General features: G+C 33.4%; 2 protein-coding genes across 2 annotated transcripts; both read left to right on the plus strand.

Annotated features, from left to right (window-relative positions):
* Positions 1-605: 605 nt before the first annotated feature.
* On the plus strand, positions 606-1,832 carry LOC128041066 (uncharacterized). The gene has a single exon (XM_052630375.1). The coding sequence runs from the start codon at positions 606-608 to the stop codon at positions 1,830-1,832; it is 1,227 nt and encodes a 408-aa protein (XP_052486335.1).
* LOC128041067 (uncharacterized) lies at positions 1,829-5,907 on the plus strand. Its single transcript, XM_052630376.1, has 4 exons — positions 1,829-2,939; positions 3,036-3,173; positions 3,255-4,870; positions 5,362-5,907. The coding sequence occupies exons 1-4, from the start codon at positions 1,829-1,831 to the stop codon at positions 5,905-5,907; spliced, it is 3,411 nt and encodes a 1,136-aa protein (XP_052486336.1).
* Positions 5,908-21,746: the final 15,839 nt, after the last annotated feature.

Consider the following 21,746-nt stretch of genomic DNA (forward strand, 5'->3'; position numbering starts at 1 on the left):
TAATTTAGTCCATAATTTTCCTTGCATCAAAATATTCTACTCAACTATACCGGAGTATTATATGAGGGGGAAATAATCTTAATCACCAAATCAATTAATACATCTGAAGTATACATTGATTTAGGCCTAAGAATGAATGGTTTTCAATCGCACAAAGATTCCCATAGATAAACTTCAATTTAGCCAAAATAATTCTTGCGGATTGCGTTGAAGCAATTCATACCAAACCAATAAGAATCAAATATTTCAATGGATATTCATAAACCCCAAAGTTTTAATATAATAATCAAAACCTAAAAAAAAAAAACTAATCTCAAACATCAATATATATAATCGAAAATTAAAATATCAAATTCATAAAATTTCAAAAAAGAATCAATCTAAAAATAATAAAAAATCAATTCGTTCTCAATGATTCAACACGAAGAGACTCTAATATCACTTGCTAGAACTGTAAAATAATATCTAATATAAAACTTAACAAACCATAATTTCAAGCAAATGGAATTGTAACATTCCACTACTTAAGCTTGGAAAAACCCTAGAAACCAAGAGTGCTATCCTTGGTATCCTAGCGAAAACAGTGGATGCTGCGGCTTGGGATAATGGAGAGTGGTGGTAACGATGGGTTTGGGGGAGATGAGATCGCCCTATTAACAAAAGAGCTTATTCAACTTTCGGTTAAAAGTTCGATGGTGGAGCCAAGCGGTAATTTTTCTTTGATATGTTCCATATGGACAAAGAAACCTTACAATCAAGACAGTTTCAAAGCACAGATGAGGAGTATTTGGAAGACAAGGAAGAAATTCGTGATTCAAGTGATTGGACAAAACCTCTTTTTGATTGAGTTTGAATTAGAAGAGGATTTAGAGACTGTTCTGGAAAGCCAACCATGGCTGTTTAGGAAGCAATTAATCTTGTTCGATCGATTGAATAAGTCAATGCTGAGAGATCAAATTCGACTTGTCTCATCTCCGTTTTGGATTAAAATTGGGCCGTGTTTACCAGAGTTTGATAAAAAAGACCTTCTGCATGCTATAGGAGTCACTTTTGGAAGGGTGATCAGATCTGAAATTCTTGGTGAGTTTTGTCGGCTTAGAGTGCTGTTAAATGTTCAGAGACCTCTTCGCAGGGGTATTTTTGTTTCAATAGGGAATGGGAATAAATCTTGGATCCCTTTCAAGTATGAAAAGTTGCCGACTTTCTCTTTTGGATGTGGTAGGCTGGGGCATGGTATCCACGACTGTTCAAAATTTACTCCTGCAGAGAAAAACAAAATTAAAGAGGATCCACCTTTCTCTTTAGCATTAAAAGCAGAATCAACGTTGGTGGGAAGGGAGAGTTTAAAGTTTAATGCTCTATTGAAAAAACTACAATCACAATGCTCTTATGTTGGAGGCATTACAAAGGATCAGGAAGAATATCTGTACATGGAGCAAAGTAGTGGTTTAATGAGAGGGATCCAGGATAGTACTTGGTTGGCATCAACTGTTGCAGATTTAGAATTGCGAAAGGAAGCAGGAATCAATGAAGGAGATACTGTAAATAGTAACGTCAATAATCTGATTTTAGCCAGGAAAGCTAGTTGGAAAAGAAGGAAAATAATAGGAAGGATGGAGAACCATGAGGTAGATCGTAAATTGCAAAAAGGGAAATTGGTAGAGTTAGTGCAAGATGAATATGGGGTAAAAGAGATTCGGGAGGAGAATCCAAAAAGGGCGAGACATGATGAACATGATCTAATTACGGAGGATGAAACCAATTTGCAAATGGAATATTCCAACCAGACAGGATCAGTGGCTGCCAATGGGCAAGCCGACCGGGCACAATGAAAATCATATGCTGGAATGTCCGTGGATTGGGGAGTCCACGGGCAGTAAGAAAGCTTCGGTTTTTACTGAAGCAAAATAATCCTCAATTAGTCTTCCTAATGGAGACTATAGTAAATGAAAAGCGTATGGAAGCAATTAGAAGAAGGTGTGGTTTCACGAATGGACTTGAAGTAGGAGCTGTTGGTACGCGGGGTGGGATTTGCTTAGCATGGCGAGAGGAGGTTCAGATTCATCTTAAATCTTTGTCAACAAGTCATATTGATGTGCTGGTCAAAGGAGAAGGTGCTCATGAAGATTGGAGATTCACAGGGTTTTATGGCTCTCCCTACTCACAAAATAAAAATGCCTCATGGGGTTTATTAAAGATCTTGGGACAGGAGCAAGAGTATCCTTGGTTAGTGAGTGGAGATTTCAATGAAATAGCTTATTCTTTTGAAAAAAGGGGAGGTCAACCGAGGGAGGAAAGGAAGATGGCAGCGTTTCGGGAAATTCTACAAGAATGTCACCTTTTAGATATGGGATATTCAGGAGTATGGTATACATGGGAAAGAGGGAATCTACCAAAGACGAACATTCGAGAAAGATTGGATAGGGGTGTTGCGAATGAAAAATGGATGGAATTATTTCCAACGGGCAATATTCATCATCTGACGTCTACCCTTTCGGATCATTGTCCTTTGCTAATAAGCACAATTAATGTAAGCAGATTTAAGATAGTTCCAAGTTTTAAATTTGAAGCTTGGTGGACTGCAGAGGAATCAATAGAAGAAGAAATTCGGAAAGCCTGGAAGTCATCAAATGGATCGGTATTGGAGAAGCTTGAGAACTTGCAGATTAGCTTATCGAAATGGGCAAAATTCATTAAGAAGAAACGAAAGGGAATGACAGATACAATTACAAAAGAGCTTGAAGACTTAATGAAGAAGGAACTTGATGAAGATGTTATGAACCAGATGATTGAGAAAAGAATCCATTTGAGCATGGAAATTGAAAAGGAGGAGATGTATTGGGAACAGAGAGCACGAGCTAATTGGCTAAAGTTAGGGGATAAGAACACGACATTTTTTCATAAATATGCATCAATGCGGAGAAGAATTAATACAATCAGTAGGCTCGATAGTGATGATAGAAAAAGAATTACTGAGGAATTAGAAATTAATAAGATGGCTACGTAGTATTTTCAAAAGCTTTTCTCAACTACAGGTGTTGGAGATTCCTCCCACCTTTTAACAGGTATTCAGAACAGCATCTCTTCAGATATCAATACAGGCCTATTGGAAAAGTTTACGACAGAGGAGATTTACATTGCAGTAAAGGGAATGGGTTCAATAAAAGCTCCAGGTTATGATGGGTTCCCGGCTCTATTCTTTCAAAAATACTAGGGTATAGTGGGTGAAGATATTGGGAATTTCTGTTTGGAAGTTTTAAAAAACGGAAAAGATGTGGAAGGGCTAAACTTAACTAAGATCACCCTTATTCTGAAGAAGTCCAATCCTACAAACCTTGTTGATTTTAGACCAATTAGTTTGTGCATAGTTCTTTATAAAATTATAGCTAAAGCTATTGCTAATTGTCTTCAGGAAGTCATCGGAAGATGCATTGACAGTGCTCAAAGTGCATTTGTCCCAGGGAGGCTAATTTCGGATAAAGTTTTGATAGCCTATGAAATTCTGCATACACTTCGAAAAAAACGAAAGGGGAAAAAAGGATTTATGGCAATTAAGCTTGACATGAGTAAAGCTTACGATAGAGTGGAATGGGCTTTCTTGAAGGAAGTTATGATACGGATGGGATTTGCGAAGGAATGGGTGGTATTAATAATGAGATGTATTTCTACAGTCTCTTATGTTGTGACTACAAATGGGAGGAATGGTAGAGTTTTTAAACCAACCAGAGGACTCCGACAAGGTGACCCACTTAGCCCTTTTCTTTTTCTTATTTGCAGTGAAGGTTTATCGTCTTTAATCAGGAATGCTACAAAAGAGGGGTTGATTAAAGGGGTGAGAGAAAGCAGAAGAGGCCCGATTATATCACACTTGTTATTTGCAGACGATTGCATTTTGTTTGGTGAAGCCAGCAAAAGTAGTGCAAGGAACCTAAAAGCTATTTTGCAAGAATATGAGACTTGTTCTGGTCAATGCGTTAATTTTAGCAAATCCATGATCTTTTTTAGTTCGAATTTTGAGGAGGGTGATAAAGGAAGGTTATCGGCTAAAATGGGAATAAGAGGTTCGAATAACATGGAAAAATATCTTGGACTGCCAAACATTGTAAGCCGGAAGAAAAAAGAATCGTTTCAGAATCTCAAAGACAGAATAAAGCAAAGGATTGATAATTGGAGTACTCATTTTTTATCTCAAGGGGGTAGAGAGGTTTTCATTAAATCAGTCCTTCAAGCAATTCCTACTTATGCAATGACATGTTTTCTACTACCAAAGTCGCTTTGTGATGAGTTTGACAATTTATTTGCTAGATTTTGGTGGCAGAAAGGAAAAGGAAAGAAAGGAATTCACTGGTGTCAATGGGAATACATGTGTAGGCCTAAAGAGGAGGGTGGTATGGGCTTCCGGAATATGGCACAGTTCAATGTAGCTCTACTGGCTAAGCAAGGGTGGAGGATTATAAACAACCAGAATGCTCTCGTTACGCAAGTGTTCAAAGCTAAGTATTTCTCGGATGATAATTTCTTAAATTCCAGTTTAGGAAATTCATGTTCGTATGTATGGAAAAGCATTTGGGCAGCAAAGGACTTATTGACAAAAGGGCATTGCTGGAGGGTGGGGACGAGTACTAATATTTCCATAAATGATGCTTGGATTCCAGATTCTGTTAATTTTAGATTATCATCAGAAATTAATTCTATGCGTGATGTTAAAGTCGATGAGTTGATTGATAATAAAAACAGAAGTTGGAAAAAAGAGTTGATTACCAGTACCTTCCTGGAAGACGATGCAGCCAGAATCCTCAGAATTCCTCTGGCACAAACACCGCATGAAGATTTTCTTATCTGGGTTGGCAAACGGTCGGGTGAGTTCACGGTCAGAAGTGCCTATCAACTATTACAAAAATCGACTGAAAATCCTAGAGCTTAAGCTTTACAGACCATCTATAGGAATTTTTACAAAAAACTTTGGTGCCTAAATCTACCAACTAAAATAAAGGTTACAGTATGGAAGTTATCTTGGAATTATCTACCTACAAAGGTGAACCTCTAGCACCGGAAGTTAGTAGCAAATCCAAGCTGTCCCCGATGTGGAGAAGGAGCTGAAACAATGAACCATTTTTTTAGTGAATGCCATGTTACAAGGGAGGTATGGAGAACTTTATCGTTTCAGTACATTTTGATGAATCAATGTGAGGATTTTGTGCAGTGGATTACCTGGGTAATAGAGGAGCTCAACCTCGATCAAAGTCGCGTATTCTGTTGTGCACTCTGGGCAATATGGGGAGATAGAAACAAAAGAATACATGAAGGCAAAGTTAGAAATGGGACGGAAGTTGCAAACTTTATAAATAGTTATATCAGTAGATTAATGGTCTGGAGAAGAGAGATCTGAATCGTACCGGAGAGAAAAAGAGATGGTCATTCCTACAGGAAAGTTTTATTAAGATCAACTTTGATGGCGCTTACGATAGAAGCAAGAATCAGTCGGGTGTGGGTATTGTGGCCAGAGATTCAGAAGGAACTATTCTTTTTTCATGTTCAGAGATTCATTCTAATATTTCATCAGCCTTTGCTGCTGAAGCAATTGCCTGCCGGAAAGCAGTTCAAATGGGAATCAGGAAGGGATGGCAACTTTTGATTCTTGAAGGAGACTCCCTCGCAATCGTCAAGAAATGCAAATCAAAGAGTCAAGACAGATCTATGGTGGGGGTATACATTTATGACATTCAGCAGGAAATATATGGACTTGATAGTATCAGATTTCAACATACACCCAGATCCGCAAATGGTCTTGCACATATCATAGCAACAGAAACATTAAGAAAAAGAGAAGAGTTTTACCTGGATAGGGGAGTTCCAGAATATGCTATGGACCAAGCTCGGCATGATGGGAGAAGAGGATCAGATTAGAAGTTTTCAAAGAGGATGAATGAAGAAAGGAAAGCTCAGAACAGTAAAGGAAACGGATCGATTTTTTTGGCATATCTTGGAAATGAAATCGTCATAATGAAATGAGATGACAGAAAGACTGGAAGACGGTTTCCAAACATCTTCTGATTGGGCAATGGATCGGTGCTTTAATGTCGGTTCTCGAATTTTCATTTTAAATATCTAGTTTTTTTCGGTTAAGGCCATCTGATTTGGGCCATGTTTGGGTTTAGGTTTTTATTTTGTTTTGGTTTGGTTTTATTTGGTTTTGATTTCAGATTTGAACAATGTGTATTTATTTTCTTAATAAAGCCCAATCTGGAAATTTCAAAAAACAAAAACTTAACAAACCATAAACTAGGATCTGTCATGTCAAATCATTAAGAATAAATCAAAAACAAAACTAGATGCGGAAGCATACCCGAATTCATCGATGGATATTGCGATTTTAATATTCCAAATTAGCACATCAGTAATCTAGAGAATGTGACTCTCTCTTTTCTAAAGATGGGATATTATAAAAGGTATTCTATGTGTAATTTGGAGACCATAACCTAATATATAACTTTTGCACATTAACCTTAATTTCTAATTAGCCCATCATTAATTAGAAATTAGTTATTAGAGTACCCACATATATTTGACCAATACTTAATTTAATAATTAAAGCCTAATAAACCTTAACCAAATTAGATTACTTTTAATTTGAGCTAACCTATTATGATAGTAAATAATAACATGTAATTACCCTTATTATATATGTAATGTCCATATTTTCCTATAACTTTGTGTGTGGGGACCAATAGAGATATTGTTATATAAATAGATTTATTGGTGAATATTATGGATTTTGTTATTCATACAAAATGTTGTTATATAAATAGAAATTTTAGAAAATCATAAAAAATTTATAAAATTATTTTTTTGCATTATAAATTTTACAATTTTTTAAGAATTTTTACAAAGTTGGGTTTTCAATAGGTATTTGGTTAGAAAATTGTGTTAGTAAATAGTTGATGAATTTGATAGTTGTTAGAGAATATTTTTATTTAGTGAGATATTTTATTATTCAGGGGATATTTTGTTATGTGTCATATAAATAGATTGTGAACCAATGACGTGGCATTTGTTCCCCGACAGGGTCAACGTGTCATGTCATCAGTTCAAAATCTCTTTATATGACACATAACAAAATATCCCCTAAATAACAATATTTTCTAACAACTACCAAAACCATAAACTATTTACTTAAATTCCTAATGAAAACAAACTTTCTAAAAATTCTTAAAACTTTTAAAATTTGTTAATTAAAAATTAAAATTTTATATTTCCAAAATTTTTATATTTTTAATTATTTTTAAAATTTTTAATTCACAATATTTTAAGAAATTTTACAAACTTGGGTTTTCAATAGGACTTTGAGTATTTGGTTACGAATTTTTTTAATTAGGAATTTAAGTAAGTAGTTGATGGTTTTGGTAGTTGTTAGAGAATATTGTTATTTGTGAGATATATTGTTATTTAGGGATATTTTGTTATGTGTTACAATAAAACACAATTTTGAAGAGAGTTTATAAAGAAAGTAGTTTGGCTTGGTGGTTAGATGTTGGTGTTCTCATCCTTGTAACCTAGGTTCATTTCCCTTAACAATGATTTGTTTTTTTTTTTATGTTTCAAGCCTTTTTTCTTTTCTTTTAAAAATTAATTAATAAAAAATTGTTTTATTTTTAATTCATGTTTTTAATTAATAACTCCTTTATTTACATAAATAAAATAATAAATATGTAATTATATAATGAAAATGTAAACTTTTATATATATCATTATGTTAAAATGTATAATTTTTAAAAATTTCAACTAATTTTTTTATTATATATTTTCCTTATATATAATTTTTATATGTCAAATATCATTGTTTTCACCAACATTATGGCTATGGTAAAATCTAATATTATAAAATCAAATAATTATATCAAATATCATTTGTTATTTTTATATGTAAAATATTTCAAATAATTATTTCAAAATTTTTCACATAACAATATTTTATAACAATTACAAAATTCTATAACTATCCTAGTGAAAAAACACAAAATTGTAACTAAATACTCAAAGTCGTATTGGAAACCCAACTATGTAACCAAATACTTTGTAAAAATTCTTAAAAGTTGTAAAGAATTGTTAATTAAAAATTTTAAAATGTATAACGCCAAAAAAATAATTTTATAATTTTTATGATTTTTACAATTTTTACAATTTTTAATTAACAATTTGATGCAAGACTCAAGGCCTAAATTCAGGCCCACGGACTTGTTGGTCTTACTCTACCATAAGACCTAATTACGAGGTTGAAAGTGAAGCAAATCAAGTCAAGACAAAACAAGACTATCCAAGACTTCGTGATGAAAGCCTTAGAAGCACATAAGAGGAAAAAAGAAAATCAAAATTTGAAATCTTGAAATTTTTAGTCCAAGAAACCAATTATTGAAGTCTGTGCATGATGACCTATAGTAACGAGCTTGAACGAGCCCATTTCTAGAGCGACCATATCATAAGTCCAAGTTTTTGAAAATTGAGTCATTGGGATGTCCAAAAGCCCAAAATAAAGTTTTTATGATTTTTACAATTTTTACAATTTTTAATTAACAATTTGATGCAAGACTCAAGGCCTAAATTCAGGCCAACGGATTTGTTGGTCTTACTCTACCGTAAGACCTAATTATGAGGTTGAAAGTGAAGCAAATCAAGTCAAGATAGAACGAGACTATCCAAGACTTCGTGATGAAAGCCTTAGAAGCACATAAGAGGAAAAAAGAAAATCAAATTTTGAAATCTTGAAATTTTTAGTCCAAGAAACCAATTATTGAAGTCTGTGCATGATGACTTTTAGTAACGAGCCTGAACAAGTCCATTTCTAGAGCGACCATATCATAAGTCCAAGTTTTTGAAAATTGACTCATTAGGATGTCCAAAAGCCCAAAATAAAGTTTGGAGAAGAACTTAGTTGAATATCAAGTCAAATTGTGTAAGTGGCCCAATTTGTAAACATCTTAATTTTTCTATCCAATTTTATTTAATAAGTGGACCAACATGTAAAAATTTAGCCCAATGAGCCCATTTAGACCTTTGGATGAATTTCTCATCAATTCAACACTTAAATTTATTTTTAGATTTTAAATAATAAGTTAGTTCTTTGATGAGTTGTCATGCTTAGTTGGCAGTAATACTCTTCATAACCTATTAGGGTTAGGAGGTTAGTTAGGGTTTGGGTGGCTATATATAGAATGTGTTGCCCCCTGCCATTAATTCACTTATTCATTCTCTTTTGAGTTAATAACAATTTCTTTGAGTTTTTCTCTTCAAGAATTTCTCGAGTTTTCTTTTAGAAAAAGTTTTAACAATTTTTTAGATTGTGGGAATCATTTTCAAGCTTTTTCTTGCCAAGAATTCTTTCTTGGTGGAGAGATTAGAGTTGCTTGAAGGGGATTGTGAATTCATCTTGTTTGAAAGACTCATTAGGACTTTCCACACGCCATCTTCAACTTTTCCATCTCTTTTCTTTTCTTTTCTTTGTTTTTCTGCTCTATTCTTGTTATTTTGAATCTAATCTTTAATTTTACTTAATTCTAGGTCTTGTTTCAATCAAGAAGGGCATTCTACCATCTTCTCTCATAAAAAAAAATCCAAAAATAGGAGTTCTTTCTTTTCTTGTGTCAAATTCATCTTGCACAAAATAGTTTGCTTTTGGCTTAATTAATCATTCTAACAATCTATTTTGTTGTCTTAATTTTAGATCTGGTTGGAAACCTCTTTGGAGCTTAAGTACGATTGTTTTTACTAAAAAAAACCCTAATTTCATCATTATTGGACTTTATTTCAGTCGCCCCTCTCTTTCTTTCACTTTATTTTTTCTATCCATTCAATTTTATTCATTTACTAATTTATTTTGTTTCTTTTGTTTAGATCTCCATTTGATAGCTTTTCTTTCCTTCAGGAATGGATCAACACATAATCAACTATCAGTTCTTTAATGTTCTTGGTTGGCTGAATCTAAATTTTCTTCTTTTTTTTTTCATTATATTCATTTGATTTTAGCACTAAATTTCACAAATCTCTTCTAACCAGCTGTGTTCTCTTAATTGTTAGCTTTATTTAGTCGAATTCCATCAAGAACAAGTCCCTCCATAACCGAATTGGACTCTCCCTCAAGAACCCGAATTTGATTCAGTTTTCTTCAATTTTTTATCTTATTCATTAAGTTTTATTTGCTGTCATTTTATTTAATTTGATCTAACTTGGTCAGTTTGCATTTCAGGTTGTGACAAACTCCAAGTTTCCTCCATTCCTTTAAAGCCCTAGGCCAAATCTACGATTTGGAAAAACTTGTGATCCTGTTCTGTATGCATCCCTATCATTTGGTATCAGTTTCTTGGGTGTTCCGAGTGTTCTTTGTGCTTTTATAATCTGCTTTATAGCAAAACAACGTCAAAACAATTTTTTTTGTCACACCTAAAAATGTTAAAGGATAAGTACAACAGTAATTCTGGTATCTACGTATAAAACTTTCTATTTATGAGGGTCTTAGTGTAATTGTGTGAATCTTGCTAACTGATTTGGTAATTGGTTAGATTTAAACTATTAGTCTCGTTACTTTATAATTGGGTATTTTCTTTAATGGGCAATATTATGACGAGAAACATTAATTTTGATGCTGATGAATTGGTTTTGGTGATCGAGTGCGACAAGGTTATATAGGAGATAGATGTCATTCTCTTTAGAGCACTCTTTCATCCGTATGCATTTGCTTTCTTCTATCTTCTTCTTTGGTTTATTTTGTAAGAAAGAAAAATTAAGGAGCGATGTTCATGGGAGGAGAAACTAACGTATTAGCTTATGAAATTGAGAATTTAATAAACTTGTAATCTTTCTAACTCATCTGTATTTTTTGATTGAGGAAAAGGGAGGAAAATTTGAGGATTTCAATTTAATTCATTGAATTTGTCTTGTGATGATTAAATTCATAGTTAAGCTTTAAAGTTTCTCTACATGCAAATGAATTATGATTTTCTTACATATGTATACCTTTGTTTTGATTCTAATGTGGTTGTTATGCTTAGCTAACCGAGAAAGAGGAGGCTCAACAATAAGGAAAACATTAATCAGATATAGTCGGTATCAACTTTTAGGTATTTCGCTAGCGAGTTTCTAAATTTAAATCCTCAATGTTTTATGTATATCAATATGGTGTTGTTGTGGAATGTTTTTTGTACTGTCGAAGTATGTAAAGTGTTGATCTACTGATGCATGTCTAGTTGTAAGTATAAATCTGTTGTTTTGATAAACTCTTACTGGTAAAATAATTATTGAAGAGGTCATCATTGATATGGTCCGATAGATTATATATTTGGTATGATTTGTGTTGTGTTATTAACAATATGTTTAGTTGATTGCTTATTACATGTTAGTCGTGAAAATGAATGGTATGCAGAGTATGAAAGGATGTAATGGCAGATGAAAGATGAAGAAATGTCATGTTGTACTCTATGTGCCACATGATATTGGTTTTGCGGAGGTGTGGGTGGATTGTACAAAGAATCTATACGCATGATTTTGGTTTTGCAGAGTTTTGATTATATTGTACGGAGATATATGCACACACGTATGTGATAACCTTACGTCAGTTCGTTCAAGTATGAGACTCTTCAAAGTCTAAGGCTTAAAGCCTCATGTATGTAAGGAAGTCTCATGGCCATGGGCACATGCAAGATAAGGCGGTCCACTAGACTTATCTGAATCTGTGATTATGATTCTGCATATAAAGGCTCGCAAGTATAGTCTACAAGTATCGTCTACAAGTATGGTTGATGTCCATGAAACCAACTAAAAATTTGACTAAGGTAAGTGTACTTATGAATTAATAGTATAGTTACGGTGAGCAACGATATCTTTCCCATTAATAGTATAGTTACAGTGAGCAAAGATATCGTTCCCATGAAGACTAAAATTTCTAGTAATTACTATCTTTCTATTATTTAACCGATAAATTCGAGTGGTTGATTAAAACTAAAATTAACTAAAATAATTAACTAATGAATATATCAAAGAATAATTCAAGAAAATAATTGATTAACAACCAAGAAGAGAAACAATACCCAGGAAAGAATTCACCTAGATTTCATATGTCATTATCGATCTAAATTACGCAGTTTCTTCAATTACTATCTTGATCCGTAAAAATCCTTAAATTATGCTAATATCTCTTTCGAAAGTAAGAGCAACTGACTCTAGGTTGATTAATGAAATTTCTTTCAAATTAAAACCCGTATTATCACATTAACTCGATGTATGGATTCCCCTATTAGATTTGACTCTAACCCGATAGATTTATATTTTCCTAGTTCTAGGATTGCATGCAACTTCACTCAATTACACAAGATCTACTCTTAAACAAGGTTTATTCCTCCTCTAATTTAAGCACATCAAACATGGATCCATAATCTAGAAATATCAAACCAAGAATTAAACACACATAATTGAGAACAAGATCTAAGTATTTATTGTGTAAAATAAAAATCAAATTACAGGATCCATCATAGGGTTCATCTTCCCTTGGTTTTAGAAAATTAGTCATGCTTAAAAATAAAAACATCCAAGACACAGTATAACCGAAAGAAATAAAGAAACTCATGATAATCTCCTAAGAAATCAACCGGGAATCTTTAATCTTGACGAAAATCTGCTTCAGAATCGGCTTCAATGGTGTTTTTCGAGTTGTTTTCTTGAATATTCTATGACGGCTTCCTCATATCTCCTAAAAATGCAATTTCCCGCAGTTTAGGGTGCAAATTCACGAAATCAACACAACCAACCATATCGTCATGTGGTAGCCCCTGTGGGTCACACGGTCGTGTGAAAGGGGTCAGCCTGTGTGGCTCTTATAGCTTGCTTTGATTTTTTAGTTTTTTGCTCATTTTTCTCCCAAATGTTCTATTAAGTGTCAATACATGAATTTAAAGGATTAAGAGCATAAAACTCATAATTAACATCGAATAATCACCTAAAAATGCATTAAGAATTAGATTAAAACTTGTTACTTTTAACACTTATCAAATATCCCCACACTTAAGCATTGCTTGTCCTCAAACAAAATCCTCAACTCACATTCAAGTTAACTTCCCTCAATTTATTTTTTCCATCACTAATGTCTTAGGATAATTTACAGATAATCATGCATTGGAAATTCACACTAAAATGACACTAACCAGCACAAGCAATCCAAGCAGAGAATTTTAAGATTTAAAAAACATTAGGCATTTCCCCTATCTCAATAATTAGTTGAAATTGAAACTCAACAAGAAATAACATCCTCACTAAAGATTCACTTAAAGCACTCAAAATGTTTAAGGTTCAAGTAATATGACTCAACAGTCGAACAAGAAATGTCTTTACCATATGCTTACTTGAAAATCAAATCTCCACTACTATAAAATGATATGAAACACCAATCAAGACGTCTTTACAAGGTTGTAATGGGGCTTAGGTTAAGGGTATGGAAAAGCTTAGAAGAGTTGGTTATAATTGAGAATCGAGTTGATAGTTTACCAAACTAGAAAAAATTGAATGTTGAATTAAAAGAATTTACATGAATAAGAAAAGAAAAAAAATGAAAATGAGCTTTTGAAAAGAATATGAAACTAACTGTTCAAGCTCAATTCAAATATATATATTTTTTAATTTTATTTTTCTTTCTTTTTATTTTTTTCACTTTTGTTTTTGAACAGGAAACTTATCAATACAAATAATGAAACATAGTTAGGCAACTAAACAAATTAAATCTTGATAAAAAGGGGGTCTGTAAAACCCCTAACCCGCCTCCGTCGTTGGATTAGGGTCACGGGCATTACTAACCAATCAGAACATTTAATTACAACATAAGCAAAGGTGCAAGCTGACTATTAACATCATATTATACAAAGAGCAGAACATGCTAATTTAATGTTCCCATATTATTATCTTAACCAATCGAATGATGAGATATGCTATGCAATGCTAAACTTGGTCTTCCACTATTTTCACTCTTATCACTATTTATCCCCTCTTAAAAGCTAAAAGTTGGATACATAACAAGATTATTCCAATTATTAGCATCAAAGTATTCAACTATACTTCAACTACTACATTCGATGATATTAGTAGAATGACCTACTTAACCCAATTTATGTTTGTCGTTTCATTTAAAATTAGTGTAAAACTACTCTTACAGTCCTTAATATGAGTTTACGGGACCTTAAGAATAATCAAAAAATAAACAAGGACTAATTTAAAATAATTGAAAAGGGTTTGGAGAAAATTTCTAAAATTTTAGAAACAGGGGTCACACGGCCGTGTGGTCGGGCCGTGTGATATGCCTCAGGGCCATGTGGCTTTTGAAGTTGGGACACACGGCCATGTCTCAAACCGTGTAACTCACTGACTTGGGTCACACGGCCGTGTCGTAGGCCGTGTGCCAGACCGTGTGAAACCTGCACTACAATTAACAAGACACACGACCGTGTGGCCAAGCTGTGTGTGTCAATCATAAAATGTATATTAATGTAATCCATGAATTTGTTTTATTATTCAATTTCTTAAAACAATACAAGTTTAAAAACGAATATACTACACTCAAGGCACTAGGTCTAACAATTTGAGCAAGAATTGGTTAGGTTGGCTAAAGTAGTGCAACATATTAATCACTATAGCCTTAAGTACATACTTTAATAGAGACTCATGACATCACTACAACAACATTGATTTAGAAAATTATAGGGATTTGATTTTTAACTTGAGTATAAGGCAATAAGCCTAAACAAGGTTTTCGATGCACTTTCTCATCGTGACAAAACTGAGGGGCTAGTATGTGCAGTTAGTCAACCTCATGTGTTATTGTTTGATATGATTCAGCTAGAAATTCAAAATACTACAGATTTACAACAATTGCGTGAATGAATTGAGAAAGGAGAATTGTGTGATTATGGTCAGTGCATGAAGGGTTGATCTTATACAAGGAACATGTTTATTTATTACTGTTTTCTTCACTAATTTCCTTTGTAATAGCCTTACCTGGTCTGATAATTGAACCTAAGCTACGAAATGCTACAGTCATAACTAGAACAATACGCTTTCAATTCACATCGATTATCTCAAATAAACATGGAATACTTCATAAATACACAATTAATACTCAAATTAAACATAATTCATACAATCATAGTCAATTCATTTCGTAATTACCAAATACAACATTTTTTTGGCCTTATATGAGCTTATGTATGCTCTAGTATTACCCATGTAATACCCTAAAATTTTTAGTACAACAATTGTATTGTTCCAATAACGTACATGATAAATTTATCAAGAAAATGGATTGAGTGCATTTAAACTTGGTTTGGAAAAAGAAAAAAAAGAAAAGAAGAAAGTAAATAGAGTAATTTAGAATTTAGTGAAAGTTAGAGGACTAAAAGTGAAAATAGGTCGTAAGAAAAAGGTGGAATCATAAATAAATACATTTTAACGCGGCATAAATAAATATAAATAAAATATTTATAAGAAAAATAGAAAATAATGGTATGGACTAAATTAAATAAAATAGAAAAGTTTAGGAACTAAAGTACAATTTTACTATTTTATAAACAAACCTAATTGACAAATTTTCCAATAGTTAGTTGATTTTTATGAGACATAATCATTACATTATATATTTGATTAATATATTTGGATATACTTGGACAAAATGAGAGGTAATTAGGAGTAAAATTTAGTGCAATTTGATTGGTTGGTGAAATTAATGGATTAAAAGAAAATAAAAGAATAGTTTTCTTTCTACATTAATGAAGGTTGAACCATAATTCAAGCTAAAAAATGTATATATACTTTGAGTCATCTTTTTGGAGAAGGAAGAAAGATTAAAAATAATAGTCCTTAAATAAAAGTTTCAATGATTGAATACTAACCATTGATTTAATTTATTAAATAATAAAATGAACAAATAAAATAGAAAAAGATATTAAATTAAAGAAACAACTAGAAGATAGAAGAGAGTTCATTCTCTTCTCTATAAAAACCCAAATGTGGGGTGAAAAAGAAAAAGGAGGGAAAGAACAACGCCCTTGGCCGAATGGGAATGGAAGGAGGAAAAAAAGAGAGAAGGTTTTCATCTTATCTAATTTAGTCCTTTTCATGCAAAATTTAGAGTTTTCATAAAAATTCCTCTCCCTTACAAAAGGGTCCTTGCCGTGGAAAGGAGAGGAGGTCTAAGCAAGGCATTTTATTAATTTTGTCATGGAAGAACAAGAGGGAATTTGGTTTGGAGAAAATAGGTAAGTTGTTTATTTTAATAGAAGTTAATAGTTTATTTTGATAAAAGTTGTATAAAATAGAAATTGAATGTGAAAATGGTTGTGTAGTGATAATTTTATATTTTTATTTTGATCTATGGCTAACGTCGACCCGAATTCCTCGAAAAAGAAAGGAAAAGACAAAGTCATCGATGAATATCTCGAAGTTTACGGTTTGTGTTTCTATAATTGGAACTAACTTGTAATTGTTGCATATTGATTTTTTTATATATATGGTAAGAATATAAGGTGAGGCTCTTTGTTCAATTGAGATTATTTGGACTGATTTGAATTGATTGATGATCATGAGAACTAAATCGAATATACGTGAAATATGTGAATGTTCATATAAATATGAAATTGAATATATGTTGAGATAATCAATGCTACCATATGTTTGAATAAATGAATTCATGATAAAAATTGTTGTAAATTGAGATATTAAATGATAATGAATTGACTAAAAAATACCCTATTAACTAGTCGGGTAGAGTCAGATATAGTTGGTATGCCATAAGATAGGAAAAGTTCAGGGATACGTCGACCACGAGTCGATGAGGAACTGGGTGTCAATTTGCTTTGGTTTAACCAATGAGACACTGGTTATCAAACATATTCATAGTCCTGGGCACAACTATTTGCTTCAGATTTATCCGATGAGGCATTAGGTACCAAACTGGTGTGTTGGTTGGATCTGTGTATCCGTCTGAGTTCGAGTCTTGTTAATAGGTAGTTCAAAGATAAAAATTAAAGTTTTATAATTGAAATCATGATATTGTGAAAGTCCTCAAATTTTCTTGTGATAGGAAAAATCCATATGAGATGAAATGTTTGATATTGAAATGGCAAATGGAAAGAAATGAAAGTGAAGTGTGGAATGTAATATGCAATTGTGAACTGAGTTGAGACCTTGATACATTATGCGTATGGGATTATGAAATTTGAAATTGAGTTGGAATGTGCTACCATATGAAATGAATTTCTCAATTGACATATGAGATGGAATTGTCATGTTTTAATGTTAGCAAAGCATGAAATTTGTGAACAAAGAATGTGTGAATTGGACATATTAATAGCATATCATCATTTGTTTTAAATTAAAAATATTAAATGACTTATGTTATATTTTAATGTTTGGTTATAGAAATACCCCTGAGTAATACTTAGTGAACAATTTTGTTTTCGTGCAGGTTAGGTACTTTACGTTTCATTCGTCATCTCAAAATCAAGCGACAATCCCAGACTCAATCATTGGCGACATTTTAAATTTTGATCATGGCATGTACCTAAGGTGTCATTTGGGCATTTTATGTTTTATATTATGATTTTTGTGGCATTTTGAAGACTATGTATATATAAATATATGTTTGATGGAAATGGACAGGAAAATGACATTTTGATGAGTAGTTTGACTTATATATTTGCTTGCCTTGATGGTGTTTAGATGATGTGCCAAGTAATAGGGGGTATAAAGATGATTGTTAAATTTAGGTATGCTTGAAATGATTTGGTAAGTTTGAGTGCTTAAAACATGAGATGGTTTGAATGGTTATTTGATGCTTGATTAGATGATAGTGAAAGTGCTATGAAAGGTTTATTGGATTGGTATGTATGTGGTCTTTTAGGTGGTTTTAAATTGTTGATTGAGGTGTCAATTGTGACATATTAGTTAGGCACTTAGGATGATTGTTAAAGTGATATTTTTGGCATGTTGGATAATATTGAATTGGTTTAACATGGAAGATGATCACGTAACCTAGTTTATAATTTTGGATAGTTATGAAATGGTAAGTATGTGATTATGTTGGATATGAATGCGTATGTCCTTAGTTGATGATTTCCATGTCTATAATTGTATCTGAGAGGTACCATTTGTATATTAGGTGATTTGGGCAAGAAATAGGTATTTCAAAGAATGGTTTTTATCGTTCCTGAGCTTACGTATTGATATTTTGGCATTTGGTATCTATATTTGACTATATGGATAGTTTCAAAACAAACAGAATGTCAAAATGGTATCTATAACTAAATAAGTATGATAACAATGTTTTTGCAAGACAAACAGAATCTTGATTTAATATCGATACAATATTGATACGCAGTAATTAAATATTGACACCAACTTTAAAATTTCCAAATTTTTCGATTTAATCCTATTTCATGCCTAAATTTCACAATTAAGTCCATCTAGACTTCAAATTTATTATATTTGCAATGTATGTGAATGGTATTTATATGAATTTCATGTAATGGTTTTTTATTTTCTAGTAGCATCCTATTACTCAGGTTCAGTGACCAGACTGGATAAGGGGTGTTACTGTGTGATTTACCTAAATCCCGAGTTAATCACTGACCATACGTATATAACTCATGTGCTTTGATTAAGTGGGGGCTTATATTCTAAAGATGATCGATCCCATAGTCAGTATGTTGGGTACATGACTTGTGTATGGCATGGCTTTACTAGTAACAATGGAATTCATAGCTCGATTAAAGAGTTAACGATATCCTCTCATTGGCATTGTGTGGATTGATAAATATTAAACGTGGCCACAAGTTGCTTCTTCTCAAACAAGCAATTTATCACAGTCATTTGTTGACAGTGATCATATTAATCATTAAGAAGACACAATAGCAATAATAAGATAAAATAGGATTGCATTGAGGGAACAAATTTAACTTAAAGGAATCAAGGATAATATATAAGAGTAACACACACATGACGAGGTCATTGGACAAAGCAATTGGATGAATTACTTTCGTAAAGAGTATACAATAAGGAGTTTTCAATCATGATATTTCTTGTGGATTGACTCCATGATTAAGTAAATTGTGAATTATTTAACAATTCTTCTGAGTATAATTGCAATTGCTAGAACCTAATTGTATATGTCTGATTGGTCCATCCGGTAGCTCAATAAAAGCTTGATCAGAGTACATTTGAATAAGAAGAAAATTCTACGATTTTGGAAAAAAATTAATTGAGTCAATTTATTCGATGTGGATTTAAATTGGGCATTTGTGATAATTGTTCAACTAGAAAATTTGATTAAAGAATTTTCCTAAAAATTTAATTTTGGAAAATCTCAGTGATTTTTTGGAAAATTAAATTAATCAAACTAATTAAAATAAACATTATATTTTTTAAAATTACTTTTCAAGTTAGACAATAAGTCCAATGGGTAATTGAACTTGAGATCGAAAATTGGAACTGAGAACCAAAAACTGAGACTGAGACCAAAAACTGGTCAAACTAGGCTGATGGTCCAACCAGTGGCTGGACCAAATCAGTCCGGTCGTTACTAGTCTGGACAGAACCAAGTCGGGGTGTTGTGAAGGTGTTGCACTTGCAATGACACCACCAGGAACAATGGTGCCAGTGGCTATGATGTCGAAAATCACGTGGTCGAGGGATGGTCGACGCCGGTGATTCTTCGGCAATTGAACAGTGTAAGAATCATACTCCTACTGGGACTCTATCGGATAATTTGATTTTAGATCAACGATTTCAAAAATAATATTAATTTAATAAATTTAATGTAACACCCCAAACCCGGCCTAGACGTTATGGCCGAATCTGGTGATATTGCATGGTAGTGTGTTAGGAAACTGTAGCTTTGTTTAAAACATTTTCTGTTTAGATCTCATCGTTATCTTTTATTAATCCTAAGATCGTGATTCTTATTTAGTCGTTAGCTTTCAAAATATTATGCGTTGTGGAAGCTTTCTTTTAAAAACAGCTTGTGTCCCCGTGGGTATTTTGCTAAAACACATGCATTTCTTTTAAAAACCCATTTTTTATCTAACTCCAGCAGATATAAAACATAAAGCAGTATAAGATCCAAATTTTAAGCGAAAACTCATAGTGGCCATTATTACAGAAAAATACCCTAAATAAAGCTTTTAAAAAAATAAACCTAATTAAATACGAAACTGTAAAAAGGAGTCGTGTGGCCACAACTGAGTCCTCCGTCGCTCAAATCCGCCTAAGTCTGGCGATTACCTGAACAAAGGAATCAAAAGGGTGAGTTTACGAAAACTTAGTGTGTAATCCCCACATAAACAAGTAGACAGTACGCAATCATAGGCTGGGTCTAAGCCCATTTCGGTAACAGTTTTAGTTTCAGTTAGGGCCTTAGCCCATTATAATACAGAAGAAGTCATGCATTTGGGCCTTGGCCATTATAGTATCAATACTCAGTACAGTAAGAGATATGCAGTATCAAATCCTACCCAGCCAGTCTCTACACTCCAACTCCGTCCAACCCAACACTCCATGTGGGGATATAATCAACCCAACCATCCCCACACTTCAAAAAGTATCAAATGCGGCACTAGACAGTAGTTTGTAGCTGAGCTGCCAATAATTTAGGCTCGAGGCCTTTCAGTACACTTCCTCCGAATAATATAACCCCACCCCAATGCAATGCAATATACATATGCGACATGCTAAAACATAATATCATGCATAAAATCAGGGCATACAGTATCAAACCAGTGGGACATCATCATGCTTAATAACATGCATAATCGTATCAGTCAATTAGAGGTCTAGGTAAGCTTACTGACCCTACAATAGGCCCACAGTTGAATCGGGTGACTCGTACAACCTTAGCAGTCAAATAGTAAAAATGGGCCCACGACCCATGTTACATGCCCATGTAGGCCCACACGCCCGTGTGGCCCACACGGTCCAAAATGGCCCTGGTCGTGTGGATCTCACGACCTGGCCCAATATTCCTACACACCCAACTGGTTTACCCGTGTGGGGCCCACGCGCTCGTGTAGCCCACACGCCTCAATTTGGCCCGGCCCATGAATCGCACATGGCTAGCCTCGTAGATCACACGCCTATGTTCGATCACACGGCCTACCACACGGGCAGCTGCACGTCCATGTGGCGTCGAAAAATCATATTTTTCGTCTTTTTACCTATTTCTGTTTTCAGAGTTGTGTTTACGCACCTGACACTATTTTTGGTACGTAACGCACCTGAGATAAACACACCTAAAACAAATGGCAATTTCATGCCCAACATTAGTCACACTTAGAACTAATACCACTAAAACAACAACAATCGAACTTCATTTATGTTGCTTACCCCCACTGCTCTAACAAGATGTAGTCTACGATTTCGCAGGTAAACCAAGTTTGATGTGATTTGATGCTGTCAAATCAAAATTCGACACAACGGAGGGTTAGGAACTTATCACAATTAAAATGAAATTTCCCAAATCAATTGAAGCATGACCCTCTTACCAGAAGACTGACCCACCGACGCAGCCAGCGTTGAAAAGATAGAAGACTAATTAAGGAAGAAATCGACGGAAAAGAGAGGATGAGTGGGAGTTTCAGTAGAAACAAAGAGAAGCAATCGCCAACAGAGAAGAGAAGGGATTTTGGCAGCACCACAAGGAGATTGTAGTCAAGAGAAAATGAAACAAA

This window comes from Gossypium raimondii, chromosome 5, assembly GCF_025698545.1.
Source record: "Gossypium raimondii isolate GPD5lz chromosome 5, ASM2569854v1, whole genome shotgun sequence".
NCBI lineage: Eukaryota > Viridiplantae > Streptophyta > Magnoliopsida > Malvales > Malvaceae > Gossypium > Gossypium raimondii.